This window comes from Acanthaster planci, linkage group LG07 (genome assembly GCF_054643075.1).
Source record: "Acanthaster planci isolate LZ-2023a linkage group LG07, COTS_SCS, whole genome shotgun sequence".
In the NCBI taxonomy this organism is placed as follows: Eukaryota; Metazoa; Echinodermata; class Asteroidea; order Valvatida; family Acanthasteridae; genus Acanthaster; species Acanthaster planci.
Genome location: NC_141783.1, coordinates 7,485,628 through 7,506,112, shown reverse-complemented (window position 1 = coordinate 7,506,112; position 20,485 = coordinate 7,485,628). Strand labels below are relative to the sequence as shown.

Sequence of the window (20,485 nt, the reverse complement as noted above, 5' to 3'; positions counted from 1 at the left end):
TACATGTGTATTGCACCCACCATTAAGACGGAGTTTCTGCTCTTTTTTTCTCGGAGTGCATTCCCTCCGTGCAGTGACGTGCATCCCTGGGTAAATCGAAGTGGTGCGAACCGCCTGTCTTCCTGGATACAAGTACCAATTTGCTAGATTACTACCCCGGTGTCATTACGCATAAGTGGTTGCCTCAACTTGACCACGCTTTTTTTGTCATTTTGGTAATGGCTCAATATTGCAAACGGTTCTCTTGGGTTGTCGCAAATGCCCAACGTTTCTGCGAGAACTCACGACCAGGGAAATCCACGGGTCAGGGTTAAAGTAAAGATGTCTCTCAAAAAAATCACAAAAGACTCTCTTCTTTGTTTTTTCTTGCAATGTTTTAATAAGATTTACACTTTTGCCGAAATTTCATGGAATTTAGAACCAACCGCTGTCTCGAAAACGGTCATTTTGGACTCGCAGTTAACCAAAATTTCTGGGGTTCCATTGATCTGTCATCAAAATTGTTGAGAAAAGTGATCACTCGCTGACGTTGTTAGAAAAATGATTGTGGTTACAAAACACCTTCCGGGGGGATCTATCTGGAAACGGGGGTGATGTGCGTTCTCTGATGAAAAGAAAACTTAACTATAGATGGACGGCGCAATCCTCGTCCAATATTTTTTTCGTGGTACTCATTTCCCGTCATTTCACTGGTATTTCCATTTAGTTCGCGGCTGAACCGGGGGGGGGGGGTTGGAACTTGCACCCCAACCCTCTTCTGACCTTGTCCTATTTGGCTGAGACCGTGCTGAAGCAAATGCAGGAACTTTGGTTCCTTCCAGGTCTTAAAACGAAACTAATTTCTCAGCCGTGATGTGAAGGAGTGTAGGAATATCCATAGTAGCTGTCCAAAGCTCCAAATACACGTCATTTATAAGGCAAGTTAACAGAAAGTCACCCGAATATAACACTTGTTTAATCTTTTTTATTTACTTTTTTTCAATTTTATTTATTTTGTCAAGTCAGCAGGTGACTTATTTTGGAAAAATAACTAATTATTATTACTTGTATCAAAGTACTGACTGAAGTACGTATACTGACGTTAGAAGGCAGACACCGTTTCGATATTGACGCAGGTTTGATATTGTTGCTGAGGCGTTGCTTATGATGACCAGTGCCGTACGAAGGGAATCTTTAGCGACCGTCCGTGAGATTTAACAGGTTTCATCAAGCATGTCATTGTGACGCGGCCGATCATAGCGGCAATTCGATCCCAGCGGGTGTAGCAAATTGCCGTTGCCATGGCAATGAAGTGGGACAGGAGATGCTTCCAAAGCCAACAAGTCTCTGTGTGTATTTTTTCAGTACTCTAGTTTTTACAGAACCCAACGACTGTTTGTGATTAACTGTGAGATATATTCTCTGCGTTTTTAGAAAACAACCTGGCAGCCATGGGTCCTGAAAGAAAAATTCGGTTAACCTTTTAATTACGGTGACTGCACAACACGTACGGGAAACCATGGCAAACGGGTCATTGAAAGGGGAATAGGCCTATTACTGGGCCAAGCTTGCAGAAAGTTCAGACAAGTTGCACCAGGAGCATTGGCGGGACAACGCCCCGAGCTTGAGGCCTGCACCCCGTTCTCGCTACAGAATCGGAGAAGGAAAAAATGTATCGACGGTCAGTATTTTAACTGTGACCGAACCCATCGAGTGTACCCTCTAGAAAATGAGGCCCTCCGTGCCCCTTGCAAAATGTAGATATACACCCAGTTACGCCATGACCAGAGGACCGAAACACGTGGAAAAATTATAAGGTTCATGTATCGGATGCAGAAAAGGGGGATGTGTAAGAGTTCGACGGGGGGGTTCATTTCAGTACCAAACAGGGCAGACCTACCTCGTACTGTTTGGTACTGAATGAGCAACGTCAATTTTTAAGGACGAATCAAGATTGCTCCGGAAGTCAGATAGCCGCAAGCCATTTCTGTCTCTAACGTTTTAACTTGACTGTATCCTATACCCCACGCTTGGTAGAATGATCTCTTTTAAAACTCATACATAGAACAGTAGTTGTTTGAAAACCGCCCTTGGGGCGCAGGGTAAAAAAATCGATTTCCTATTGTCTTCTCTCATGCGCCCCATCCAAGCAATATTAGTTTTTTTGGCCTGTTGTCGACAGTGCGCACTAATTGCAAGACATCGATCACGCAACCGGACGAGTATCGCTCAAAATTAGCAAGACGGCATATCGCCAACTTCGAGCTTCGTTTGATTTGTGGTTTTTTCATGTCTGCCCGAAATCGCTTCGCTTACGTTTGAAAAATTGACGAGGGATGAGATGTTTCTGCATTGCCTGTTGCTAATTGTGGTGAGTGTTTGTGACTGTATCCCCAAAACTCGCTGTGTACAACCTGCAATTACCTATATTAACTGTTTTCATTTGGTAAAAACAACTGCTGTTTCAGTTAATTATTTTTTAAGGGCTGTAGAAAGTTACCGATACTGCAACGAAAAGGGTCAAATTCGGCCATTTCTATTTAGACCTCAGTTCTCTAAATACAAATGTCCGGCGTGATGTTTGGTATGCTTTGAAGAACCTTTATTTTGTTTCTGCAATGTGTAATCCAGTTGATAGAACTTGGTTATGTTACCATGTTTTAAAATCCACATCTACTGTATACGTTTCGTGAGTAAGCAGTAAGTTGTTAACGACTGTTCCCCGAAGACATTTACCGGATAAAAGTGATACCGCAGATGGCAAAACTTTCAAGTTTTAGGAAGGTAACCAAACATTACTTATCAGCCACATTATAAAAAGAAGTACCGTGGAGAGTAAAAGCGTATCCAATTGTCTGGGCATTTCTGCATTATTAACTATTCCAATCGGAGTGGGTTTTCACAATCTCATTGCGACAAAAATGGGCTAAGTCGGCCACTGTACACCCGTCTCAGTTTGAAATTCTGTGTGTATTCAGAGCCTCCTGTGATTATTTTTGCAAGGTTTATCCGGTTAGACAAACGGGTTTTGTTCGTAACCATGTCTTACAAGCCTCACTACGTTTCACCGTGAGCCTCTGTTACTCTGTATACTTCTGAGCAAAAGGAAAAATTAATGTTGTAGAGATAAAGTATTCGAGAGGTAAAGCAATAATCACGAAAGCCACGGCGATGAAACCCGGACCATGCACATGGGAACAGAAATTTCATGGGAACAGAAAGGGAAAGATTGGACAGAGATTTAATTTGCGCAACACTGCTGTAAAGATTATATACAGGAACGTGGTTAGTTAAACTGTATGTTTGCGGTAAACAATGGTAACTCATTTAGGAATGCATTATTCCGTAACCTTGGCGCCAACATGGAATCCCGAAAGGAACATGTCCCTCTCGAAATACACCCTTCAGAAATAGCTACCGACGAGTTCCTTTGTTTCAAATTGAATTTATTTTGGTGACTGATTTATAATTAGGCCGCTTATGCCAACAAGGCCGGTGGAGATATTGCGTCTGTGTGTCACAGCAGAGTGAAAGTAAAAACGCTGGGAATTCGAATTTACACTATCTGTGCGTGCGGCAAGTAAATTGGCGCGTCTGCAATTTAGAATAAGTTAACTGCTGAATATTGGGAAGGAAAGCTGTCGAAAGTCTTCTAGCTAATGCCAGGGTTCGTGTAAAGTGGATAAAAACAAAAAGAAAAGGAGAATTTTTTTCAGTCACTTTCAGCCAGGACTTGATGATCATCCCGTTGGATAGGCACTTCCTCTTGGGCTAAAAACAACAGCGGGGCCAACAAAAACCAAAGCGTGCCATAAAACACACAGTTTAAAAAGTTTCGACAGCTAGTGCAAAGCTTAACACGGATAGCGTCAATGTGAAATGCAAGGCACTACTGCTTACCAGCAAACAGAAAGCCAGACAGCAAAATACAGATATCCTTGTTAACTAAGTGCTTGTCAGAGTTTTCTTTGATGGTTCGTGCAGGTTTGCTTTGATAACATGAACGGAAATTGTCAAATTTGCTTCTCCAAATTCCTTTTTTTTTTGGTCAACTTGATATTTTTGCGATACCATTTCATTTTACAGTTCGCTACTTCTTTAAATAAAAACCTTCATACTAATTGAAAAGGGCAAACGAAAATGACCTTTTCTCTCGTGCTATGTCCAAATTCGACTGCATACCTCAATATCGGTATTTTTTCCCCATAAATGTCTCATATTCTTTAAATTAACTCGGTGTTTTGATGGTCTCTTACCCTCGTCACCATCGTTATTTTAATAAACAGTTTTAGTGTGTTTACTATAACTAACAAAGATGACTTTACTTTTACAGAAAGAATAACACCAATTTCAACGGTATTCTTTTGATCTTTATTTTTGTAGTTCCTACCTGGATGTTTTGTAGGTAAGTGCATTTGATATGCATTAAGTCATAAATTTACAACTTATAGGTTTGTAACAGCACTCAAATAAGGCTGTGCACTATCCGGTTACTGCTACATCATGTTCATAAACGTTCTGCATTGCAAAATTGCGCGGTTATGGGTAAGTTCGAGTGCGAATGTTCCACCAATTAATGTCACTCAAAAGACTTGCGACTAGCCAGCTCAGCCGACAACATTGTGCGGGCGGGCCCCAGGGTTTGGTGTTGGCATCGATAAGAGTCAGCCTTTTTAATTTTGTTCCTGAAATGATCTTGCGAGATGTGAGTGAACTTGAAGCAAGAAATGTGTCCGACAGAAAAAAGTCATTCAGTGGTCATGGGATTTCGCTGAACTGGTCGGCCATTATAATTAGAGTGTCTTTCGACTACTTCTTTGCTTGTGACTGAGGGCTGAACCACATTATGCACTCCAACATTCCTCAAAAGAATGTCATTTTGATGTTGGTAATACATGTATGCTAATACGTGTATTTATTTACTGGTTTATGGGCATTGTTGGATCCAGAGAGGGGCTATCGTGGGACATGCCCCCCTGTAGCGGTTGATAGAAATATGATAGAGGACACAGCAATTTTTTTATGGGGGATGGGGTGTTTATCACTCCCGTGAGCATATGACGAAAACCCTCAAAGTGCGGCCTCACCTCTTAGAAAAAGCCCTAAAAAGGTTAAAGAAATATCCAAAATCGTGGCCTTTTTGGAGAAAAAAATCCCGAGCTGGAAAATTTGGTTCTGGATTTGCCCATGTTTGCATGCCGGGAGTTAATTTAATTTCTCCATCCTCAGGCGAGAGTTTTTTTTTTTAAGTTGGTGCTCGGGTCCGCCGACCTTCCAGGTTCAGAACTGGATTTTTTTTTCTATTTTGATAGGTCTCGGATCCGCAGACTAACAATTAACCGATATTTGTAAATCTTTTTTTTTTCTTTTGCGCTCCGCTGTCTGACCGACAGCAAAGTCCCCGTTCCTTAGCTGCCCTAGCGCTAGTGGTAAGGGATACCTCTTTCTTTCTTTTTTCGAATTTTTATTCTTCCCTCTGACTTCAAGACCCTTATTCGTTTTTCTTGAGACCGCAGAGAATAATTTAAAAAAAAAACCCTGTCTTTAGAAAAATCCGAGCACAAACTTCTAAAAAAATGCTCCCCTCGGCATGCAAAACAATTTACTTTGGGGTCTTTGGTATATTTTCCGGCCAACTTATGCAGTTATTATCGTAAAAGTTATGAAGTTTGGTCACTTTTTAACAGTGCTTGTATAAGTAATGTTGATTTGGTTAAAATCAACGTTTTATGTGATATGCAATTAAACTTCATCGCTACTGGGGAAGCAACATGACACAAAATACCTATAGTGGTTCTGTCTGTTGACTTGAATTAATCTGATTTTAAAGGATGTTACTGTTGTCAACCTGCCATTTCCCCCTCTACCTGCAGTGTTCTTTAAGGGGACTCCGTTATTTGAAAACTCGATTTTTTGTGAAATGTAAAAAGGGCTATAAAAAAAGATGAGATAGCCTAGTGAAATTGATGTTTTGCACGTTGGAATTAATGCATTGGTTAGTAGAGGGAAATATGTTTAACTTCGCCTCGCAAAAACCCTCCTTGCACTGTTTGCTCCATCTGAAGTTGGATACCTAATAATATCCCGTGACAGAGCTAAATACCACCAAAAATCGAAGTTGGAGACACAAGCTGGATCGATAACAAGGTCTTAATTACCCTTCTCGTCCGGCGCTTGGAAGCAGCGCCGCTGTTGTCGACAGAAAGTGCAAGTTTATTTGTGAAGCCATCGATCCAAATCGGCTTGAAATGGGTCACCACAAGCAGAGCGTTTAGCTCTGTTATCAGATATTGGGACCAGCACAAGCCACAACTTTTTTGTTTTAGTGTTAAAGGACGGCAAAAAATAATAAGTCACGTCTATTTTAACTGCACCCTTTTATTTTGTCGGTAAGCGACACAAGTTTACGTACGCCCACTTTATGTAATAAAATGACGTATCAATGGAGGGCGTGCTTCATGCGCCTAATTTGACTTCACCGCATTTGCACACGTGTACGTACGTTACATGTACGTAATAAATATGCACCGGGGATGGAAAGTCAGAAAAAAATACGAATATGCCTAGGGCCTGGTGTGTCAAATGATTGCAGGTATCGTTCAGACTTTTGCCATTTTAATAAGTGAAACACTGGGAAAGAATTTCATGTGCGGACTCTGCTGAACACCTTTGCACGAACCCTGAGGCAGTTTGAGTGAACATAATGAGTGGTGGTGACATGGGTGACGTGACATAAGCCCATACGTTTGCCCATGGCAGTGGATGTCGTCTACATGTTAGTCGTAGTGTAAACATCTATGGTGTAAATGAAGACAACGTCCAACCTGGGCTATAACTTTTTGTATAAGCCCTTGTAAAACTATAGTAAAACTAACTTCCCCCAGATGGTGATGTGTGGAGCATTCTAGTTTCCTTCGGCTTTGCCGTGGGAAAATATAATTCTCCATGGATCAACCCAGGAGGCCAGTTTTACTGTACAATCGAAGTATTCAATATTTGTGTGATACAACTTAAGTATGCCCACTTGTATATCTGCAGAAACTCATAATCAACTGTTAAACTAGGCCTACTGGGTTATCTCTTGGCAAGGCAAGGCTTTCCTTTTTGTTCAATGTACTCACCACCATGCACCAAAAATGCTAAATTTCCTCGCACCTTTAATTTAATATATTTAGAACAAATGTCCACTTAGCTTGGGGAAAAACTCAGATTGTCAGAGGAAAAGTATATTTAAAACTCACTGGTTAACTGGAGAATCATTGTGCCAAACATGAGACTCTTTACTGTGTCTTTATTGGCTCCATTGATTGGCCTGAGTGCCTACAACATGACGGCTGGCCTCCTCCCTTTTGAGAAAAACCGTGTGACTAGACACTTCAATTTCTTTACTTGGCCTTATTGGGTTTGTTTACTTTTCTTTCAAGGAGCTGCCACATTGGAGGGATGCTTCAGTGTCAACAAGACCAGCAGTGAGTTCTTCATCTCACCGGGCGGTTATGACCCCAGCTCCCTGGATCATGATACTTGCATACAGGCCTGTGCCTACCAAGAATACAGCTATGCTGCACTACGGGTACGGACATACATGGGCATCGTTGGGGGAGGTTGCTTGCCCCACCCCCACCCAGAGGAAAAAGAGAACATTGAGGAAAGGGGGTGAAAATCACTATTTTTCTCATATTTCCCCCATAGTTTGTGAAGCCAGACATGCATTGAACAAAGGGAGATATTCAGGTTTGTTGATGTAGAAAGTCACTCTCATAAATGTAATGGGGCGGCCTTCACTGTGAGAAGTCAGAACCAAGGGCCTAATATTCCTCTCTGCGATCCCATCCCCAACTCACTGTTAATTATAAATACTTCCAACATTAAATGAGATAATTGTACAAAGTAAGGTAAAGTGGCTTATATCCAGACAACAGTTAACACTGTACATTTCATAGGCTTTCTTGATTCAACAGTAATTATCAAAACTGCAATATCCAGAGATGTGAACATTCAGCTTTAAGCTGATTTCAACTTTTTTGTTTCAATGTTGATCCTGAATTTCATTTTTTTGTGCACCTGCTGTTTATAAACGTATGAAGACTTCTTACATTTTGGCTTTTTGCTAGCTGTTTTCAGCTTTAATTTTAAGTGGCCACATACACCCCTGAATATCCTTTCATATCGAAAATCAAATTACGCCCTTTCCTCAATATTAACATGTCCAGAAGGTCAATATATACCATGATGTTCATTTGCTGCTGAGGTTTAATGAAACGGTTGCATTATTTCCATCAAGTAGTGTTCCTTTTTGCTTGACATGAGCCGCAGAAAAGGCTTTTCCAATTCTGACCACAAGTGCCTAGACACAAAGGACTGTTGGACCAGACCGAGTACCGTGCCATGCCAGCCTCTCAACCCTGCTGGATTTGGTTCACTCGAACAGTCACACGTGCGAGACAAATTTTTTTTTACACTTGGTGTAAGCCCTCGAATTTCTTCCCCGGGCTCGCTTCAAGCTGGAACAAGAGACACATGTTGTGTGTTTTTTTTGAGGCCCCTTTGGTGAGAAAATTATTTGTTCGCGTGTGCACCCAGGTTAATGCGCATTTGGCCCGGGACACACTGAGCAAAAGTGGATCAGGGAGGGGGGGTTCCAACTACAGTATCAGTCCCAACTGTAGTTGGGCCAGCTTCACTGCAGCACATGGCAGAGTGCCAGTGTGTCTGTTCCTTCCTCCGTGGTCATAGCATTGTGCCCAAATCATTTAATTCACATCAAGAACTTGTGCTTGCAGAAATGTGATATAGATGATGACAGGTTGGCATATTCTGGATGAATTATGTCAGGTGTGAGTGGCATAAGCTTGGAGAAGGGTGAGAAATTTTTTTTGTGGAAATTTGCCAACCGTAGTTAGGGCAGCCCAACTGTAGATTTGGGACAGCCCAACTATAGCACTTTAGCTGGGACTCTTTCAGTTGTAGACATCGTCGTTGGAGTGTAACATGATCATTTGCTTAGATCCATCTTTTATAATGAGCAATGCCATTTCACTTGTAACTTTGGCATGTGTCTTTGCAGGCTGGCCAGATCTGCCTGTGCTCAGACACCAACTATTCCCCGGCGGCGCGTGAGGCGGACGACACCCTGTGCAGCACCCTCTGCACAGGGGATGCCCTTGCCAAATGCGGCCACAACGATTATGCCCTGGTCTACAGCATCGCAGATACCCGGGCTGCGATCCAACTGGACGACGCCGTCGCATATGTGGTGGGTCTCGGTAGCCCTGTTCTCACTAGCAGTGCCTCGGGATCAAACTTGAAGTACACATATGACTTTGGGGACGGGACGGCGGCATCGGCACATAACAGTCACACGTACACTGCACCAGGTGACTACATCGTGTCCGTCATTGTACGCAATGATGTTTCAGTAAGTATATGGATTTCCACTGCCCTGCGGCCGGAATCTATGCTTTAAAAGCAGCAACAGTTAGGAAATGAGAGATGCAAGCAAAGAAAATTGAGTGCATCCCTTACAGCATCAAGGGAAGTCTCTCCAGGCTGAGGGTCAGATGAACAATATGTAGGGTTACCAATATTGAGTTGGAGTTGAGCATTGGAATAGATGTTGGCGGAGTTCCTCAAGCCTGTTTTGGGCAGGGAATTATATCCTAATTGTTCCAAATGGTTGACATCAATGCCGATGCAATTAAGGCCAACAGACTCGACCAGAAAGGAGCTTTTTGGATGTTGCAATGTGTTCAATCAGCAGTCTGGACAGGACACAGATGGGTTAAGAGAATTGGTTTTTCAAGTACTGTTTTAGCTTAGGTTTTTACTTTTTGTAGTTCCTAGTTTTTTCTGTTTCTTCTTAATGAAAAATCTTGTGTGCGTGAGAATAACCTGAAATGCGTGAGTTATTATCCTTGATTGTAGAGGCATACCCAGGATTATCAGACGGGGGCTTCAAAAGTCACTAGAGTAGCATGGGGTCCCCAAAGGGAATCCCCAGACCATAGGGTTCAAGACATCAAATTCTGCTGCCTCGTACTTTGTAAATTCAGAAAAAAGAGACAAACCCAAAAGTCCTGTTTTGTGGTAGTTTTGTTGGTGAATTAATGGAGGATTACAGGGGAGTAGAAAAAAGGGGGAGGGTTCATTCAACCCTCCTCCCCCTGCATAACCCCTCCCCCTTTGCTCTGTTCACCACGCCCAGAACCATGTCAGCACCCCCCGCCAATCAACCACAATGACCCTCTCTGCCCTCACAGGCACCAATGTATACCCCTAGATGGAGTGATGCAAGTACGACTAAGGTGACTTGCCCAAGGGAAAAATGTATGCCTCCATCTCTGGATTCGAACCCTTGGACCTTATGTTTGGGAGTTTTACAAACCCCAGTCCACACAGGTCATGCATCCTTGCATGCACCCCGGTGAAGTATTTTGAGAAAAATTCTTCTCGAATCCAAACATCCGTCTCCTTAACTTTTTTAGATTTGACATTTCAAAGAAAGAGACAGAAAAAAATTGAGAGTTTCTCTTGCCAGGTTGACTTTGACGCCTTCCATCACAGCGTGACCACAGCCGTGTCGGGAGCCACTGTTACTTGCCCAGATGGAGCCGGTGTGTCCCAAGAATTTGAATGCATTGTGGAGATTCTCCATGGCAATGACCTCTCTGTGACCCCGACCTTTGGCTCCGGTGCCGAGGCCGTCATGGGGCCGGCAATACCTGCAGGAAGTGAGGACCTCTTCCGAATAACGACTGATGGATAAGTCTCATTAGATAAAGCAAAGTTCAGTTCAAGGACCCATCCACATGGACAGACATGTTTAGCAATATTTTAGGTTCACTGACAGTGCAGAAATCTGCCTAGTACATTTATGTAAATTACCGGCTTTCCACAATTAGCATAGGGCTCCATAGGAAGCATAGAAAGCACGACAAGGAAGTGCTCAACCATGACAATCAGTCCCTGAGATATCTTACACGGCTGCTAATTGGCCAGAATTAGTGATGTATCCAGGGGGCAGGGGGACAAGTTACCCCCTTGGATGTGAAGTGCACTTTCCTTTGTATTGGGTTTTTTTTTGAGGAATTGAAAGTGCTACCATTTTGGAAATGGTACTATCACTTATTGTTCTTGGGGGAGGGAATGAGGATTCTTTTACAAAAAAAGAATCCTGATTACCACAAAACAACTTTTCTCTCCGCCAAAAATGTGGGTAGTTATTACAGTGAGATGGCCATTTTGCCCCTTGACCCAACTCCTTGATATGTCACTGGCCAGATTACATTGAATACAGTATCGTTGAAAAATTGCTGAGGTTTTGAAACAGACGTTTTTGCAGTTTTCTCCCAAACTGCTGTGTTTGACACTTTTATGGAGCCAATCTCTTCTACCCGTTGTCTGTGTAAATGGGCCCCAAGGTGGCATACATAGGTACACCATGGAGGTAGGAAAAGACAGAGAGCCTTGCCCATACAGCATTTTGACAGTAAACATGGCTTAAGCACGCTTAGCACTGGAGAGAAAAGTTATTTAAATTGGTGTTATTAAATACAAATCTCCATGCATGAATAAATCAACAAGCTCATGCAGCAGCGTAATATTTTCTTTTACAGTAAGCGTATGAATTTTCTGCTAACAGCTGGGAGTTGAGCATCACCGTGACATGTAAATTAGGCCTTGCTGCACATTGGCACGTGTAGCAAGGTCAGAGTTAATTGTTGTCAGCGAACTCACCCCAGCATCTGCTGTTAAGCAGCACCATTAAATTCGGCCCTGTAGGAAAATGTTGTACTCAGCAAGGTCAACTGAAGACGTTGTCTCTTGTGAATAAATGGAAATGTACGTTTTTTTCCTTAATAATTAATTGCAATGGTTATGACTTGCATTAGAGGGAGCCAGGAATGTGAGGTGGTACTATAACATTTAACCATGAACCAGTTTGGTAATTCAAAAGAAAAGTCATCCCAAACAAATCATGAATACCAATCGGCATACACATGTATATGGCAGACCGTGGGCATACATTGCTGCTATCAAGTGACCTTGGATGCATTTTATATAGGCATGTGCTGTTGGAATGCCCTACTTGCACATTGATTAGCCAAATATAGGTGTACTTACGGTTCGAATACTGACGTAAGGAGTAGTACAGACTGCTGATTAATTCATCCTATTCATGCTATTTTTATGGTTCTTTCATGCTGATGCATGCATCGTTCACCAAGCTCCAATTTTTTTGTAGACAGAGGCAACTGTTGAGGACAAAATAAATTTTTTTCTTGTAATATTTGTGTAATTTTATCATCACCGAATACTCTTTATTTTATTTCAAGTATCCCGTTACGTACTCGGCTAGAAATGTTCAAACCTTGTTTTCTTGCAGTGCCAACATATTTCTACTTCGGCCATGTCTCGCAAGATCCAACCCTTTTGCTGTCCAGCAGTGACATCCACGGCACGTCGCCAATCTTCTGGGTCTTTCCAGGCTTGGAAATACTGCAGAAGTCCAAGCTCGTTGCAATTGAGGCAGCCATTGCTAGTGTTGGAGATGGCACCCTTCATTTTGTGGTGAGACAGAGGCCAAAATTTCCCACTGAACCATTCGACTAAGGCCACTTAGTTGACTGTCGGTCCTGCAGCATCATTACTATCACATCATTACTGTTAGCTCAGCAGTGCTTTTTTTTTACCTATTTATCTTCAAAATGTTCCAAAAATGTTTGTAAAATAGAAATTTTTCTTTTACTTAAAGGTGCATACACTGTATATGACATAACTTTCCAGATGCCACAGGACATTTGCCTTACTGCGTTGTACTGTATTTGACTGGTGTCTGGCCCAGTGTATTTTGTGAGGCAGTGGCCATGTGGTCAAGTTTTTTTTTCATGAAATTCATTCGACCGCTTCAAGTGGAAGACTGAACACACGGCACAAGCTTGAAGCGAATCTTTCCCGGATTGAGCCTCTGAGATTTCTCAGGTCTTTTTTTTTTTGTGATGGGGTCTCAACCTCTGCCACATTACAATAGAGTTCAATGTTCAATTATCAATTGATTATGTGAGTAGAGCCTGATTTCCATATGGTTTAAAAAAATCCGGCAGCATGCACAACTTCAGGCAGATACAGACAGTCACGAAAGAGTTTGAGATGCCATTCAACTAAAAAATTAAATGCCTTCAAAACTCCCTCAAAATTTTCATATGAAATGGTGTTCTGGTAGAGGTCATACCATTTCCCTGAAGCTCAAGTGGTACTTGGCTTCATTTTGTTAGATTTGTGGTCAGCCATATTTCTGACACTTGCAATTTCACACCTCAATCATGAGGTTGGGAAATCGTTTCAAGGGGGACGTCGTTACACGCCCATCATGCCTGAGTGCAGTGTTGTTTATGTGCCTTCTCTGGTTACTTGATGCAGGCAGTCAGCTGTCTCCCTCTTTGCACCAAGGCAGATCTAGAACCAATTTTTCATGGGGAGCCCCAATTTTTTTTTGGTGGGGGGGTAGCTATAGAACAATGAAGAATTTCCGTATGTGTTAACTTTTTATGGACTTTCTGAAGGGTAAGGCTAAATTTGGGGACTTTTTACGTGCATTGGGAAAGAATGGAAAGTTTTCAAAACAACACCAAAATTTGCTCCTGTTTTGGGGAGGCCATTTCACCAGTTGACCCCCCCTCCCGAAATCTGCCCTTGAACATCAATAGAACATTTCCATTTGATTCTGCAGTGCATTGTTTTGTTCAGCAAAGCTCTCAGCAAAACTCGTCTCTTTATAATGTCGTTATATCTCCTCTCAATAGTTACCTATTTCATCTCAATAGTTGCCTGTCTCATCTCTATAGTTACCGATCTGATCCCGATAGGTGCCTATGTCATCCACATTTCCTGCTCATGCACAGGTCTATAAGCCAGTGTGTGCCTCGCCCAGCGACGTCTACTGCCCGTTGGACAATGTCTGCATGGCTGCCAGCTCCTGCAGTTACGACTTCACACTGACGACCCAGCCGACCCAACAGGACACTTGCACAGCCATCAATGAAATTTTCTGCACGTCCAATACCCGCTGCATGAATAGCATCCACATCGACACCTGCCCATCTAAGCCAGCACGCTATGAGACCAACCCACTGGTGAACCCAAGAGCCGAATACGAAATTGTAGAGGTCGGTAAAAACCAGGACTGGATCATGCAATAAGCCTTTTGCGAGTTAAATTTGAATAAAACTTGGTACACTGAGTTCAAATTCACGTGAACTTAGCAATTTGAATTCTCCATTCTCAAGACACTGTTGCTATATCTCATGATTCGGGGCAAGCTTTTAGCTTAGTTACATAAGAGATGCCTTACAACAATTCACTGTTCTCAATGGATAAGGAGGGCATAAAGGAACCAGTCCATTCCAGAGATGGTGGTCGCTATGCGAAAGCTTTCCCCAAATCGAATTGTTATGTTCATGTGCAGTCAGATAACTCAGTGCGCCAGATTTTATTCAATTTAACTCTAAAATGGCTTATTTGACCTGTGATCACCGACAAGAGCAATCTGGTTCACATTGCGTTGCAGATGGTACCCCTCAGTGTTGTCTCCACTGGTTATTTCTACCACGCCCTAGCCCAGCCCATTGACCTGAAGACAGGCTATGTGCTTGGAGCCAGGATTTCGGACGCAGGTGCCCAGATTGGCTATGAGACGGTCCCCCTAGGCAGTCCAATCGAGCTGCAGTACGCTGACTCGGACTTCACAGCTGGGCAAAGCCTCTCCGCTGGTACTAAGACCACTGGGCACCAGATCCGTCACCACGTACGAGCCACATCTGTTCAGCCCATACAGGTGGCCATCAAGCACTCGTTTGATGCACCCGACTTCTATGACGTGAGGGCAAGCATGTCGGAACCGTCCCTAGGAGTACCCGTCGAGGCCCAAACTGTAATCCTGGTGCAGGTGATCGTGACAGGTACATGTGTGAAACAAAGGATGGTAAATAGTGCACTATTCCGCACTAGCAGTAAATACATGTATAAGCATATTGACCAGCAGTAAGAGCACAGATGAGTGTTCTGCACCGACTGGGGCCCAATCTATAATTCTGGTGTAGGTGATTGTGACAGGTGTATGCAGGTGAGAAAGAGTGGTCAATAATGTACAATATTCTACACTGGCAGGAAATATGAACATATTGACTGTCACTGAGTAGGCCAGTGACTGTGCTCTGAGCTGCCCTGACCAGAGAGCCTTTTGAAATGTTAAATTCTTACCAGTCAATATTTTCTTAAATATGCACATTTACAATTCCATTTTCATATATTAAAAGACTTTGATTTGTACACGCAATTTTTTCAAATTTATATTATGTTCACACTGTATTTACATCACTGTAGCTCATTGATTTCGGCCTCAGTTGCTTTTTCCTTCTCCTTCCTTATTTTCTCATCTCTGCATTCTTCCACTGCGGAGAGACACTGACCATGCAGTTCCTACTTATTTTATTTTATTTTGGATTTTAACTGTCAAGATTATACCAGTGAATGCCATTATATTCATCATATAGTTCCTATTCGTATGTCAGAATTATCTTTAACATTTTAGACGGAAGGCTCCACATTTTACGATTGGAGTCATGCAGGGAAACAAATTAGTGTGCAGTGGTGGTGTATCGCTCATCACTGGAGGGCTTGAGTGCTTTTGTCTCCAGTGGTAATCTGCTCGCGCTGAATTCCACAAACAGTGGTATAATCTTTCAAAACAATGACAGATTTCCTCCGCTATTAACAACTGAAAAAATGTCAGCACTTCCCAGCAGCTTAGTCTTTTGTTCCGAATACGGTCTTTTGTTACAAGGCCCAGCTCTTTTGTCCGATTTCGGGTACCCCGGCTATGCGTACAAATCCGAGGTACCCGAAACTGGGTTCCCCGGCAGCAAGTGGTTAACCACTCATCTAGTGAACATCACAAGGCTGGTGCAAAGTTCATACAATTAACTTGGACAATCTCATTAGCTTTTAAAAATGAATGCAAAAAAAGTGCCCTTCACCCACCCTGATTATTGCTTTTCGATGTACTAGGAAACTTGGCTATTTTCTCAAACTATAAGACTGCCTCTCATATGCTGGATGATATACCTCAGGTCTGGAGGTGGAGGTTGACACGGACGTGTTGAACGTGGGAGGAACAGTCAGAGTCTTTGCTAAGATCTCAGGTGGGGCCATGGTGAATTACACCTGGGACTGGGGAGATGGCACTCAAGACACCACAGTCCGTCAAGGTATGAATAACATGTGACAAGTATCCATTGGTGGATGGTTGTGACTTTAAAGGCCTATGAAGTTTGATTTAAAAAATTGGCTCAGTTGCCAGCAAGCCTGAAGAAACCCCTGAGCAAACAGCAGTGAAGAATTTTTTAAGCTCTAAGGGGCTCTGCAATGTAGTTTGCTGCAATGCAGTTTGCTGCGGGGCTGTTTGCTGCAGTGCAGTTTGCTGGAGGGCTGTTTGCTGCAGTGCAGTTTGCTGCAGGGCAGTTTGCTGCAGTGCAGTTTGCTGCAGTCCAGTTTGCTGCAGTGCCGTTTGCTGCAGTGCCGTTTGCTGCAGTGCAGTTTGCTGCAGTGCGGTTTGCTGCAGGGCAGTTTGCTGCAGTGCCGTTTGCTGCAGGGCAGTTTGCTGCAGTGCCGTTTGCTGCAGGGCAGTTTGCTGCAGTGCGGTTTGCTGCAGGGCAGTTTGCTGCAGTGCGGTTTGCTGCAGTGCAGTTTGCTACAGTGCCATTTGCTGCAATGTCATTTGCTGCAATGCAGGTTTTTACTGCAACCCTTGAAAATGCACCCTCATGTTTCAATAATGTTTCAATTTTGTTGTCTTGCTATTTTAAAAGGTTTGTTTGGTGATGGAATTTTCATATTCATGAGCAAAACTCTGCTATCCCAGGGAGAGCGACTCAGCGTTTTGCAGATTCATTAACAAAACATGTTGGAATTGGTGATATCTTGGTATTCTGAATGTCCTTTTCGCTTGATGATTCATTGTTGTGTAAGTACAAGGATGGCAATGAGCCAACAAGCAACCCTTCCCAGAAATAGTTTCAGGGAGCAAATTTGGAGTTCACAGTTTGAACTGCAAAGGAAACCATCAACTTGTGTCTGCCCTGAGCGACATCACAGAAACAGCACCCTCTGTTGTCTGGAAAAGCATGGATAATGTATAAATGTTCAAAACAGTGAACTTTGTAGTACACCAAACCCCAAATGGACACTATGGTGCAGATAAAGTGTGTCCAAGAAAATTCATTGAAGTGGCCCTTTGAGTCAATCTCGTAAATTTGGTCTAATTTTCTAACTCTTCATCTGTAGATGCTGCCTCGTTATCGGCCAAGAACATTTAAAGTTGAATGCACTATTTTGGCTTGTTATTTTACTTTTTCTAAAATCTTGCATTCCAAAAAAAAAGGATTTATTAGCTAAAAGTTGCCATATCCGTATCAGAAGAACCTAATTTTTTGCCCATACTGTCTGATATGAGATTAGAGTGTACACTTCTGACGAGAAGGAGGTTGAACATATTAGAAAGTACTAAAAAAAAATTGGATCTGTCTCAGGGAAATACTTGTCTGTATAGCTGCTGAGTTTGATTTCAAACCTGTCCTCTCCAGCCTTGAACTTCTCTGATGCGGACATTCAGAGTCACACGTACAACACGGATGGCACCTTCACCCTCGCCGTTACCGCCAGTAACTTTGCCAACAACGAAACGGCCACTGTCATCATGTACGTGCAGAATCCCATCATCCGGGAGCATTTCGTGATCACCTCAGATTCCCCACGGCCACATCCAGGTAAACTAAATGCAATCAGCAGAGTAAAAGCCGCATTGCATGCAGTGAGTGAGTGCTTGAGCAATGCCAGCAACTCTAATGTGAATCCATGGTTGTTGCGGTGAGAATTGAAATTGTTCCGAAAAATAAAAACGTGTTGATTGTTTTGTAACCCTAAACTCTTCAAATAGTCTCGGGCATTCCATGCCAACAGGCAGGAACAAGAGATGGTGTCAGTTTACATAGCAATGACTGTCTTTTGGTGGGAATGTAGCACTTGCGCATTCAAGTTCATGGGCATTAGGTGTGGAACATACCATGGGTAGGCGTCAGATTTCAGTTCAGTGAATTGTCTTTGCGTGTGGACCACATGCATGCATGAGCCCTGTTGAAAAACCTCCCACCAGCCTGTCTCTTCCTTGCCAATGAGGGCGCACTTCAACCTGAGTGGGATTAGCAACGTTTTTACGAGCCTTTTTGCCGTAGGGACTGACTGTAGGCCTGTACCCACTACTTTTTTGGTCCAAATTTGAGTTTGAATCCCTACGGCAGGTGACATCACCTTTACCGTCACCATTAACCTGCCGATTGGCCAAGACCTGGGCACAGCTCCCCAGTTCTCTTCCAGCATCACGTATTATGAGAACAGCACTCTGACACCACTCAGCATCGACGCTGATGGCCAAAGTGAGCAGTTCCCGCTAACTGTCCGCTTTAGCGGCGAGTACCAAGCCGTGGTTTCCATCAGCAACAAGATATCCGTACAGTCTTACCCACTACAGGTAATGAATATCTGTTTTTTATGCCACCTCTTGAACTTCATGACATTGTGCAAATCCCCAAAAGAAAACAGCCCCTAAAATTCACCCAGTGTTACTGTGCAGATCATTGGTAGCTTGCAAAATGCTGAGAGGTGAGCTTCTTTTTCTAAATAAAAAAATTTTGTTTTGGGTAAGCTGGTGACCACAGTAAAATTAGGTGGATAGCCTACAAGATACATATATGACTCAGAAAAAAAATTGTTGGTTATGTCGGTATTTTGTGCAGTTATTTTAAAAACCTATGTGTGTCAGTGTTGTATTCGAGTCCATCACAAGTCCTTGTACAAATTCCTTCACAAAGCCAGTCACAAGTCTCTTTACAAGGCCAGTCACAAGTCCCTTCACCAGGCCAGTCACAAGTCCCTTCACAGGGTCAGTCACAAGTCCTTTCACGGGACCAGTCACAAGTCCCTTCACAGGGCCAGTTACAAGTCCTTTCACGGGGCCAGTCACAAGTCCCTTCACAGGGCCAGTCACAAGTCCTTTCACAAGGCCAGTAACAAGTCCCCTCACAGGGCCAGTCACAAGTCCCTTTACAAGACCAGTCACAAGCCTTTTCACAGGGCCAGTCACAAGTCACTTCAAAAGGCCAGTCACAAGTCCCTTCAAAAGGCCAGTCACAAGTCCCTTCACAGAACCAATCAAGAGTAACATGGTGAAAAATGACAAAAGAATGTTTTTTGTCACAGTTTATTTGAATAGCTTGTGAATTGGCTTAAGACTGGATGACTTTGTGATGATGGACTTAAAGGGACTTGCAGGAATTTGTGATGGACTCAAATACAGCACTGATGTGTGTGTACATGAGCACATAGATGTCAAATGTACGTTGCTTACAGTGTGTGGAATCAAATTACCATGCAAATTTGTGATTCAACCAACCAGTTTCTCCATGCTCCAAAAGGCATCCAGCGCCTGCACCATTTCTAATGGTCCTTAATGATGTCCTACTTGAGTCATCCCAAAAACTGATTGTCTGTGGTCAAGTTGGTCAACATTCATTGTGAAGCTGCATTAGTCGCAGACATCCTAGGCATGGCTGAAGTTGCACACTGTAGCTTTCACATGGGCCTCTGGTTTTTTCTCGTACGCTTAACCCTAACAGTTCCAAATCCTCCAATTTCAATATGATTTTACGTACACCCTGGGAAATTAACGTATCAATGCTTTTCGCCGATTGTAAGATCCCTGCTTTTTTTTAATGCATCCGTCAGATTTTCATGGTAGAGCCCATCACCGGTTTCTTTGTGGAGGCCATGTACCAGCCACCGCTGCCTCTAGATGGCCCCATCAAGATGGGATTTGGTCCCCTGCATAATGTGTTTCCACTGGATTCCCCAGTGGTTCTGGTGCCAAAGCTCACTACAGGTACAGATCTCTCGGATAATGATGCAGTAGTTTGACGTGTGGAATGGAACATTCAGTCTGTCACCTTGTGAAATAATTCTTTCCATTGCACGAAAGTGAAACATTCACAGATTGTGTCATTCAAAGCCTGAAATAAATTCCTGCCATGTACAATTTGCCGCTTTACTTCATCATCTTGCCGTAAAAATGTGGGACAAAGTTTTCAGGTTCCGAGTCGCAGCCGAAAATTTTGTCTGTTTGTAAGAAGAGCCACAATTGCACCTACCCTGTGCTTTGTGTGGCATTCTTTGCCTGTGTGAAGAGCAGCGGCTATGCCTGTTCAATGTTATATTTAACACAGTATATCGTCGTTTAACGGACCCACTGTTGAATGTACCAAATAAAAGTCTATGACATGTGATTAACAGTTTATTCAGATGTTGTATTATGTCGAGTGGTTGGCCAACATTTGCAGAAATATGTAACTTCTGGATGATGTCAGGTGTATCTCAAAATGTACACATGTCCCATTAATTT

General features: G+C 42.9%; 1 protein-coding gene across 2 annotated transcripts in view; it reads left to right on the top strand.

The window, feature by feature from the left end:
- The first annotated feature begins 744 nt into the window (after positions 1-744).
- LOC110989659 (polycystin-1-like) overlaps positions 745-20,485 on the top strand; it is a 61,136-nt gene continuing 41,395 nt past the window's right edge. Inside the window, exons 1-12 of one of the 2 annotated variants that reach the window (XM_087139356.1) lie at positions 745-2,350; positions 4,363-4,384; positions 7,404-7,552; positions 9,047-9,397; positions 10,517-10,709; positions 12,365-12,549; positions 13,881-14,144; positions 14,546-14,936; positions 16,107-16,244; positions 17,619-17,801; positions 18,333-18,562; positions 19,816-19,969. In XM_087139356.1, coding sequence (XP_086995482.1) covers positions 2,321-2,350; positions 4,363-4,384; positions 7,404-7,552; positions 9,047-9,397; positions 10,517-10,709; positions 12,365-12,549; positions 13,881-14,144; positions 14,546-14,936; positions 16,107-16,244; positions 17,619-17,801; positions 18,333-18,562; positions 19,816-19,969 — 2,290 coding nt within the window. In that variant the 5' untranslated portion in view covers positions 745-2,320. Of the gene's footprint in view, positions 2,351-4,362; positions 4,385-6,459; positions 6,572-7,403; positions 7,553-9,046; positions 9,398-10,516; positions 10,710-12,364; positions 12,550-13,880; positions 14,145-14,545; positions 14,937-16,106; positions 16,245-17,618; positions 17,802-18,332; positions 18,563-19,815; positions 19,970-20,485 lie in introns of those variants that run through there. The other variant, XM_087139357.1, reaches the window with a different exon arrangement.